Source organism: Orcinus orca, chromosome 5 (genome assembly GCF_937001465.1).
Source record: "Orcinus orca chromosome 5, mOrcOrc1.1, whole genome shotgun sequence".
NCBI classification, from domain to species: Eukaryota; Metazoa; Chordata; class Mammalia; order Artiodactyla; family Delphinidae; genus Orcinus; species Orcinus orca.
Genome location: NC_064563.1, coordinates 20555320 through 20565526, shown reverse-complemented (window position 1 = coordinate 20565526; position 10207 = coordinate 20555320). Strand labels below are relative to the sequence as shown.

At 37.9% G+C, this 10207-nt stretch overlaps 1 protein-coding gene across 3 annotated transcripts in view; it reads right to left on the bottom strand.

Annotated features, from left to right (window-relative positions):
* Positions 1–268: 268 nt before the first annotated feature.
* The window catches only part of WWTR1 (WW domain containing transcription regulator 1), a 132579-nt gene continuing 122640 nt past the window's right edge, over positions 269–10207 (bottom strand). For all 3 annotated transcript variants that reach the window (XM_049710206.1, XM_004278185.3, XM_049710207.1), the window contains 3 exons: positions 10001–10134; positions 8422–8534; positions 269–3721 (listed from right to left, as the gene is read on the bottom strand). In XM_049710206.1, the coding sequence (XP_049566163.1) occupies positions 3537–3721; positions 8422–8534; positions 10001–10134 (432 nt within the window). In that variant the 3' untranslated portion in view covers positions 269–3536. The remainder of the gene's footprint in view (positions 3722–8421; positions 8535–10000; positions 10135–10207) is intronic.

Here is a 10207-nt window from a genome sequence, read left to right as displayed (position 1 = left end):
ATATATACATATATATATATAGTTTTTAAAGTCTCAGTGAGTTACTTCAAATAAAGTCTCAATGAGTTACTTCAAATAAAGTAGAAACCAGAATTCTGCGGACATTTAGAATATTTAAGACCAGGCATTTGAGCCAAAAAAATGTTTGCCTACAAAATTTATTTCTTTCATTGTCTGCCAGGAGGGTTACATAAGCCTTTCTTCAGTACCACCCAAAGCCCTCAGTAAAAGGAACACACACAAATAACGACGAGATAAAGGTTCCAAGTGGAAATTCAACTGTATTTATTTTTCTTATACAGAATCAGAGAAGTAAAAACCAGTACCAAACTCCAGTTAAAATGGTTTGAGCTGACTGATTTTTCTGCATACTTTCTGTATGTATAGCAATCTAAATTAAAAATAAACACACATATGTCATATTACAAAATGTAGAAATAATTTTTTTAAAAGTTAAAATACTAACACATAAATGATGTAGTGTGTTAGGGAAACGGTCTCTGTCAATCACCCATTTTCCCAATTAAATTAATCTACAATTTCCTTTTAACAGCTTTTATTTTTCATAAAAGTGGCACTTTCGGAAGTTACTTTCCAATTATGTCATGAGAACACAACTTGTCACTAACAGAACTCACTCCAGATCACCTTCTTCTACAGAGAGCTTTTCTCCCAAGCTGGAGTCAGCAGCAACCCAGCAAGCTAAATGTTTTACTCTGTTTTCATGTATATTGTATAATCAGTGAAAAGAAACGGCATTTCACATCCTAAATTCTATGGTGAAACGCTAACAATTACTAAGATTTCATAGAATTGCAAATAGGTTTTGACAATGTAGCTACTTCAAGAAAATGTGTTTTATCAGGGGGAATAAAAACCTGGAAAGATCTCTGAAATTATTTTTCAATTTCAATTTTTAATCTGCCTTTTCTCTGGCAAAATTATTGGATGAAATGTTGAAATTTATTGACTGATTTAGGACTAAAAAGATGAGATATTGTGGCAGTTCTTTTATAATAAGAAATATAGTATAAATAGCACCTTATCATAAATTCTGCAGGGGTTTTAACACTTACAATAACAGGAAAGAGCCTTTAAAGAGTTGTTCTTCCTTTAGATTTCTAGCTTTAGTGTTCTTTAACAAAGGCCATATTTTATGGCCTGAAAAATAACAACAAAAATTATATCTGGCTTCATTTATTAGTAAACACATAGTCAGGGTCCATATTTAATTCTGGAAAAATAATTGTTATGTTCATTAATAAATGTTCCAACTAATTTCACTAAAAAAATTCTTCTAGGATTTTCTAATGCCACAAGCTTACTAGGAAATTACATCTAAAAATTGATAATACAAATCATCGATGTTTTAACTGCTTTAAAAAGAGAGGGGTATCTGTTTCTTTTATGTTTAATAACCTGAAAATGAGTCTATAAAAATATTTTTTAAAAATACAGTAACACTGCTCAGTTTTACTAGGTCCCTTGTTTCTGAGTCTTTTTTTTTTTTGCTTTTTCTTAGAAAGAATGTACAATGCTTTTTGCAATTATTGCTAACACAAGAGGAAAAGAAATAGTGCTCCCTCCAATTTAGTAGCTAAAGAAACATCTACCCCCATCTCTCTCAGAGCGCTTCGAGAGAGAGAGAAGGAATCAGAGGAACAGAAACCATGGGTCCTTCGGGGGAAAAAAGTCACTTCATTGTGTTGGAAGCAATGGTAGGTTTATGGTCTTGTCCGCCTACACACTTAACATCAGCGTAGACAGGACAAGACTAGCCCTGCCCCTCCTTCTCCCACATAAAGTGCACCGAAGCCTTCTTTTCTTCTACAACAGTCTTTTGGTACAAAGACCGTAGGAGAAAATTGTTGCTTTGCTCTTTGGGGGCACCTCATACCTCCTGCTCGTCTTGCTTTTGGGGTACTATAGCTTGTCTATTTCCATTTCACACCTAACAGCCTTTCCACTATATTCCCTAACTTTACTACTTCATCTCTGACCTTTACACTTGCTTTCTTTCCAACAAGATAAGATGTATTCTGCCATCTATCTTTTGGTAGATCGAAAAGGATCTCAGATCCCCAGCAAATAAGCCCCTCGGGAATGGAAAGGTTCCTCTCAGAGACCTGCATTATTAATGTCTCTCAAAAAAAGATATTAAATTCATAGATTATAAATAATGTCCGTTCAAAATATTAAACAGTTGAGGACTTCATTGGCAATGCAGGCAGGGTGCATGCCAGGCAAACCCAATGCTCTCTCTCAGTCCTTAAAAGCTAATAAAAAACGGTTTTGGTTACATAAGAGGTATTGAGTACATATTTCATGCCTTTTTATACCAACTGTAGCAAACAAGGTTAGGATAATATACTTAGGAATCAACATTAGTGACTTCAGAAACATGTCTCCACCATACACCCTCAGGGGGCATTTTTTTACATGTCAGTCAGAGATCTGCTTCATCCTTCAAACAGTTTCATAGATAAGATTATTTTAAACCCTTGAAATCTTGAAAGAAGCAAAACCGACAAGGCTTTGGAAGTTTAAAAGCAACAGCTTACTGCGTGTGCCATCAGGTTGAAAGCTACGTGTCCTGATGTTTTCAGAACGGTTTCAAAAGACAGAGATACAGTTGTCACTGATTTATCAAAAACATTTGACTGCCCTTTGTCATCAGCTACAAAATGATAGTGCTTCATAAAATAAACATTTGAGTTCTAAGCTGCAGTTTAAAAACAAAAAAATCCAACTTGTAATTTTAAAAACCTTTGTTTAATAGATGTTCATAATTAGTACCAAACTGGTCTCTTTCATAAGATCTTAGTGTAGGAGCTGTGACTAACGCTGCTGATACTCTCCTGCTGGAAGGACTAGCTGGCTAGATGCTGTGCAGTAAAATGCTAAAGGATAAACTACAATAGGACTGTGTGTGCCTTTGTGAATACAGGGTAATAAGAACCAACAGAACCAGCATGGATCCCAGACTACATTGTATTCCAAACAGCAGAATTTTACTATCTGTACAATGATTTTTAAAGCTCAAGTTAAATATTTTTTAAAGCATTTGGTACTAATGTCATCAATACAGTTTTTGAAACCGTAAATCAGGTTGAATTTTGTGTACATTTCCTGGACCGAGCCGCCTGTCAGAAGTCACTGCCTGTGGTCAGCTTTTCATGGTTTATAATCAATTGACGTATAAATTTCAGCTAACACCCATAAAGCTTAGTCATGGGGCAGCAGAAAGGAAAGCAGAGAAGCAATTCTGCATAATCAATTCTGCTGAAACAATTCTGCATAACCCATCACAGGAAGGCAGGCTTGCAGAAAATGAAAATAGAATGTTTATTTATGTTTAACTTACGTTACTATCAATCAACTCCAGGCAATGATTAAACTGGCCACAAGGAAAGGAGGGAGCATGCGTCACGGAGGCAGTAAGCGGCACACCTGCAGACTTGCTCTGCTCCATCGCTTTTTCCAAGAGGCCCAGGAAATGTCAGGTCACGGCTGCATCCAAGCTACAGTGGTACTGCTTACAGCCAGGTTAGAAAAGGCTCGCTTTTGTTCAGAGCAGATTCTACATCATTGAAGAGGGGGATCAGATCTTCAGATTCCAAAGTTCCTAGATCAACATTTGTTCCCGGAAGACAGTCAAGAAAATCAGGGAACCGGGTCTGCTGAGGGTTGATGTTCATGGGTGCCTGGCCTGCATTTTCTCCTACAACAGAATGAAATGAAACCATTTTAATTCTTTTTTAGAGCTCTTGAAAGAGGGACAGATTCAAGTGCCAACATAACTCTCATCTTCATCTCCACTGTGTCTACATTCCACCAGAAGATTTTATTGCTGCAGGTCTAAAATATTTCATCTCTGTGCAAAAGTTCAACTTCCACATTATTGAAACTGAATTGGAGATGCTCACTCCTAAGACATGCAGAGATGCCAGGTGAACCTTTCATTGTTCTGGGCAGACACTGTCCAGAATGGGTAAATCCAGGGAAACAGGAAAGGAGCAAATGAGGGTGCTGTGGACCTGACCTACAATCAATGACTTCCCATGACAACGGCGTGAAGAGCTGGTTTGAGTAGAGAGGCCCTGCCTGTCATAAAAACCTTATCACAGAGCTATAATCCAATGATTTAACTGTAAGCTCAAATTTGCCCGTATCATCCCTCTTTATGTTCAAAGAGAGTAGTGAGGAGTTTCTTTTAACCACGTTGTTAAAAAGCTATCTTCATTGATGACTCTAGGGGTCATTTTCAAAGTATTTTAGAGAGTGGGTGTTGCAGTTCACCCCCCTCACTCCACACACACATACAGCCCGCAAGTATCTACGCTTCTCCCAATGCATGTGAGTCACAATGCATGGGAGCTGACTAAGGTTCTGAGAAGTCTTGTAATAAGGAAGTCTGATATATTTTGCTTAAGCCACTATGACCTAAAGCCATTTTATCATCGAATGCAATTTTGGCCGAATTTATATCCTAATAGAACTAGAGTCTATAGAACCTAGTTGAGAGAATGCTGTCCCAGAGGAAAGTTAAGTGTTTGGGATATAACATGTGGAATACATGCTCTTCATGAAAGATAGTATAGGAGAAGACGTACGGACAATTGTGCCAGGAGACGGAGCTTTTTAGCTGTGTAACCTTATTTAGACACACTTCACCTGTCTGAAATTGGGATTATAGCACCTTCACAAATTGGAGTTAGGTGCCATGTAATATCTGCCACACATCCATGGCTCTGGGCTTCTTTCATACATACACACTTAGGAAAATACAAAAAGGCATTGCTTGTTGATTGTGCTGAGAGGAAGAAAAACCTGGGAACTCAATCACAGTTAATGACATAATATCAGAGCAACTGGCTTATTCCAAGAACCCCAACCAATTTTCTGAAGGGATAAAATACACCTCACAGTCACACCTCACAGTGCATTGAAAACTATGGCCAGCTTTCGCCATGGAATCACTTTTAAGAAACGTATTAAATTAGCTTTTGTGCCCTACAAGTACGGTAGCCTTCCTGAAAAGCCTGCTTAGGAATTTCACTATTCTGAGCAAAACAGGAGAAAACTCATTTTAACCATATGCATTTTCCAAGGAAAAAAAGTACATTTTTCTGAGTGATGAGGGAAAAATACTCAAACTTGCATTTTGGTGATAGTAAAACTTGATGGCTTTTCTATAACTCATAAAATATCAATGACCCTTACGACTATTTTATAGGATTTTCATTGCAAAAGGCAGTATTTTAAAAGTTAAATCGAGTTCAACATGACCTCAATGCTGTTGTGTTACTGACTTGAAAAACATTAGTTTAGAAAAGAAAATCCAAAATAACTTTTTTCTACCCACTAGAGTGTAACAAATGGAAATGAGGCTTAAAAAAACTATCTGCCCAGAAAAATCAGCCGATCTAAAGTGCTGGATGTCTTTTTTTCTTCATCTCCAGTTAGAATTATTCATCTCTACTGATTTCCCATTTTAACAAGTCAAGAATTTATCTTTTAACCAAATAAAATCTCTCTGTTTTAAAGAATTCCTCTTATCCTTTCTCCGCCGGCATGGAAAGCATGAGGAGACTAGTTAAGGTTCTTCAATAAGGTTAACAATCTTGAACTCTCGCTCTTTGGAGCAACTCTGCAACCTCGTAGTAATTTTTGGGGTCTCTGCAGTTTTATCCATTTAAAAAGTGGGGCATAGTGTACAACATGGGGAATATAGCCAATATTTTACAATAACTATAAATGGAGTATAACCTTTAAAAATTGTGAATCACTGTACGGTACACCTGTAACTTATATAATATTATACGGAAACTATACCTCAATTAAAATATAAAGGAGGCATATCTGCATAGATAATAAAAATGAATGAATGAATGAGTGAAAAGTGGGACAGACAAAAAAAAAAACCAAGCAATTCTTAAAAGGGTGTGATTATTGCAGAATATTCTGGAAGGTGGATGACTTCCAGCCTTTGCTCCTGTTATTCCCTCTACTCTATCCTCACACCATGTCCAGCTGTTGTTTCCATGTGTATTTTGCAAAGGGAGTGTTCAGCTGGCTTGTTCCCATTCAGCATGTGGTCAGCATGTGATCAGTGCATCTACTAGATCTTTGCCAGCCACACTGGAGCTCAGCTTTTCCTCATCTTGCTCCTGAAAAAGTAATTACATTTCTCCCCTTGAGGGGGTTTATGCCCACTCCCTGTAAAGGCTTCACAGATGTGACCCTAAACCCAACAGGCTGACACTCACTACACCAGGTTAACCTGGAACCCTAACATTTAACAAGACCAACTTGTACATTACTTCATCCTTCTTAGAAGGAGGAGAAGAGGAGAAGACAACTTTGTGCCAAGCTCTGTGACCTCATGAGCCCTCACAACTCTACAAGATGAGCACGTTACTCCTACTTTATAGGTGAGAAATCTGAGGCCCCTGGGAGGTTATGTCACTTATCCAAAGTCATTACTAAGAAATAGAGAAGCAAAGAGCCAACTCAGGTTGCCTGACTGCAATGACTATGCTCTTTTCAGGACACCACTTAATTCTACATTTTGGCTTCAAAAACATTCCCTACTTCTCCACTCAATGTCATTTTAAAAAGCCATAGAATAGAATCCATCTTCTTTTATTTTTAAATGTCAAGCTTGGATTTAGATCTCCTGAGTCATTTCTTATTTAACTTTGCTTTTTATCTTTACTGGCTTCCCAGTGTTTAAAAGATGAAAGCAAACAATTATTAAACACAGGAAGGAGCCACTTCATCAGGCAGGTCTGAAGAGGGCAAGATAAATCTCACACCGAAAAATAAAGACAGGGATGAAGAGAGGGAGGGAGGGAAGCAGGAAGGGAGGGAGAAGGCTGAAGTAATAAATTGAAGAATAACAAAACAAACAGTTCAAACTATTCCTGTGTGACTCCTCACAAGACAGTCTGTGCAATTCTCTCAACAAGTAGATGACGGGCTGCACGGAGAGCCCGTAACAGCTGCTCCAACCTTCTGGCCGTGTTTGACTTTTGTCTGATCAGTCGTTTAGTTTTAGAGCACAAAGTGCAGTCATCGAGGAGCAGAGGGTAACAAACACGGGCGCTCTGGACAAGGGCACTGGGGAAAGCAATCATTTCATCACAGAACGATTTTCTTTCAACAGTGAGGATGGAGGAGAAACTTGCATGAACAGCTCCAAAGAGGGGATACATCAGTTATTATTTAATTTTTTTAAGTCCATTTTCAGGGTGTTTTTTTTTAATTGAAGTATAGTTGATTTACAATGTTGTGTTGGTTTCAGGTGTGCAGCAAAGTGATTCAGTTGTATATCTATAGATGTAGATATAGATATAGATACAGATATTTATATAGATATAGATATTTATATAGATATTCTTTTTCAGATTTTTTTTCTATTATAGGTTATTTCAAGATATTGAATATAGTTCCCTCTGCTATACAGTAGGTCCTTGTTGTTAGCTGTCATTTAATTTTGGTTTCAGAATATCTTCTGGGAGTTTAGGACTTTGATAATTAAGTCTAGACCAAATTTGGAGGCATCGCTCCTAGAGAAATGGTGAAAAGGAGGTAACCGGGAAGCCAGCTGAGGCCTAGCCTGAAAGCAGGGCAGGCCAGGAACTATGTTAAATTTAACTGCCGAGGGAGGACACTGTTACCATGTCAGGATTTGGAGCTGACATTTTAGAATCCTCTGAGTTGCTTAACTTTCCAAATGCCCACTGCCAATTACTTCCCAAATGCAGTTAATGACATGAAAAAATTTGCATACTGGTGGCCTGTACATTACAACCAAAAGCTAGAAAAAAGCATAAATATTCCACTGTGGAAGAATGGCAAAGCAGACAGTGGTATGTTAATGCAATTGTGAGGAAAGGGTTATATGAAGCAAGGACAAACAAAAGGAAGGAAGGGAGGGAGGGAGGGAGAGAGAAGAAAAAAGCAGAAACTAAAATCCTGTGCCCATATATAAAACTATATTTGCTCCAATAAAGATGTTAAAAAAAAATAAATAAAACAAAATAAAATAAAAGGCTACTCCTGGAATTAAAAAAAAAAAAAACTATATTTGTATAAACTATGGGGAAGGGGCTAGAGTTTATTAATAGTGCCTGGGTTCCAGTGGCTTTTCAGCTGTTAGTTTATGTTGTTGCTGAGGTTAAGTGTCTCTCGTTGGATTTTAGAATTGAGAGGACTAGGGAACTTCCTTGGCGGTCCAGTGGTTAAGACTCCGCTCTTCCAATGCAGGGGGCACAGGCTGCATCCCTGGTCAGGGAACTAACATCCCGCATGCTGAGCGGTGTAGCCAAAAAAAAAAAAAAAAAACGAATCGAGATGACTAAAGAGACAATTTAAAAGTGCAAACCTACTGCAAGGCCTCGCAGGCTTGGCTCCTACCTGTGTCCATCTCATCCACGTTGCTGAGGAAGTCCTCCGGAGTCGTCGGGACACTGTAGCACCCTAGCCCCAGGCCGCTGTCGGTGCTCTGCTCCCTCGAATGATATGGCCCCCTGCAGAGCAAAAGACGGAAAGAAATTTCAAAATTAAAATACAGTCATGAAGACCCTCAACTAGTGTAGTTCTGTCAACCTGCCCGATCTTCAGATAACAAAGGGAGGTGGACTTTGCACTTCCTTTTAATTTTGAAACATATATCCCTGTGTCAGTGAAATTAATAAATTGTAAGCAAAAAAAACCTGGCCATTCATACTAAATTGACACTGATTCCCTTTTCATCTCAAAATAACAATTTGAACACCGTTCTACATACAGAGAATGATACCATTTACGTACATTTTTTCAAAACGATGTTGAATATTGTTTCTGGATACAGACATTAACAGGCAATAAGAAATATAAAAATATGTGTGATGAAAAAAGAAAAAAAAAATGGGTGTGATGGATACACATCAATTTCCAAATAGTGGCTACCACTAGGGAGGGAAGACGGGAAAGAAATGGATTTCAGTGGTGGTGGGGAAGGGTTTAAGTATTAATTGTAATACTTATTCAAAAAAAAAATAAGATCTATGGAAATATGCAAAATGTGGGAGTTGGGTACGCGGGTAAATCTTAAGTTATTCTTTATACTCTTCTGTACGTTTGAAGTAGTTTTAAATCAATCATTTAAAAACGCCTTTCTTTCATTATTTCCCTTACTGTTTGCTTTCATCTCTCTATTTTTAATAACTTTCATAACTGTATTTGCTTGTTTGCCAGAAGACCCTGCAAGGGCAGAAAAGACACAGGAAATAGAATACTGCCTTTTATTTGGGTTTAAAAGGCTACAATTAAGGTTGACTACTTCTACTCATGAAGATATTTCTGGTTCAATCACCTTTTCCTTCTGCTCATATATTTCATATTTTAAAACAACACCTTTTGGTTTTAATTAAAATTTTAAATTGTGAAATAATTTTAGAATCACACAGAAGATGTAAAAAGAGTACAGAGTTCCTGTGCATCCTGTTCCCAGCTTCCCCAAGGACATGGTACACAACCATAGCACAGTGATCAACACCAGGAATTGACAATGTATAACACTATTAACTAAACTATAGACCTTATTCACATTTCGCCACAAACATCACCTCTTAACTGTGTTGCTCCCTTATTTGCCATATGACATGCTTTTTATCCCCTGTTGGCCACATAAAACCACAAGATTCTTCTAAATAATTACTATACAACACCATCCCATTGAAATCGTTAAGTTCATCCCCATTTTCAAATTATTGACTAGGGGTTTACTCCATGTCATAGCACCAATTATTGAATTTGAGGTTTTTTTAAAAAAAAAGGTAGATGACTTCTTCCTCCACTTTTTTTTTTCCTGCCATCTCCCTCCACATCCTCCCTCTATCTTAACCCCATCCTCCAAGCTCCCCAGCTTTTCCCAACATAAACAAAGATCTGTTATACTGTAAACCACATAATAAAGAAAGCAAAAATAAGTGGCCCTAAAATGTTGACTTACCCATTGAGGAAAGGATCCGAGCTATTATTAGTGATGGATCTCATGTCTGGAGTCATGGCGGGTGGGTTCACAGCAGCCTGAACCGTGGCTAGAGTCTCGGCTTCCATGGGGAGCTGTCTACAGAGGGCGGCTTCCTACAGAGAGGTGACAGTCCGAGGGAGAGGCAACAGTGATTCTTTCATTGTCATAAGGATCGGAGCAAAGGAT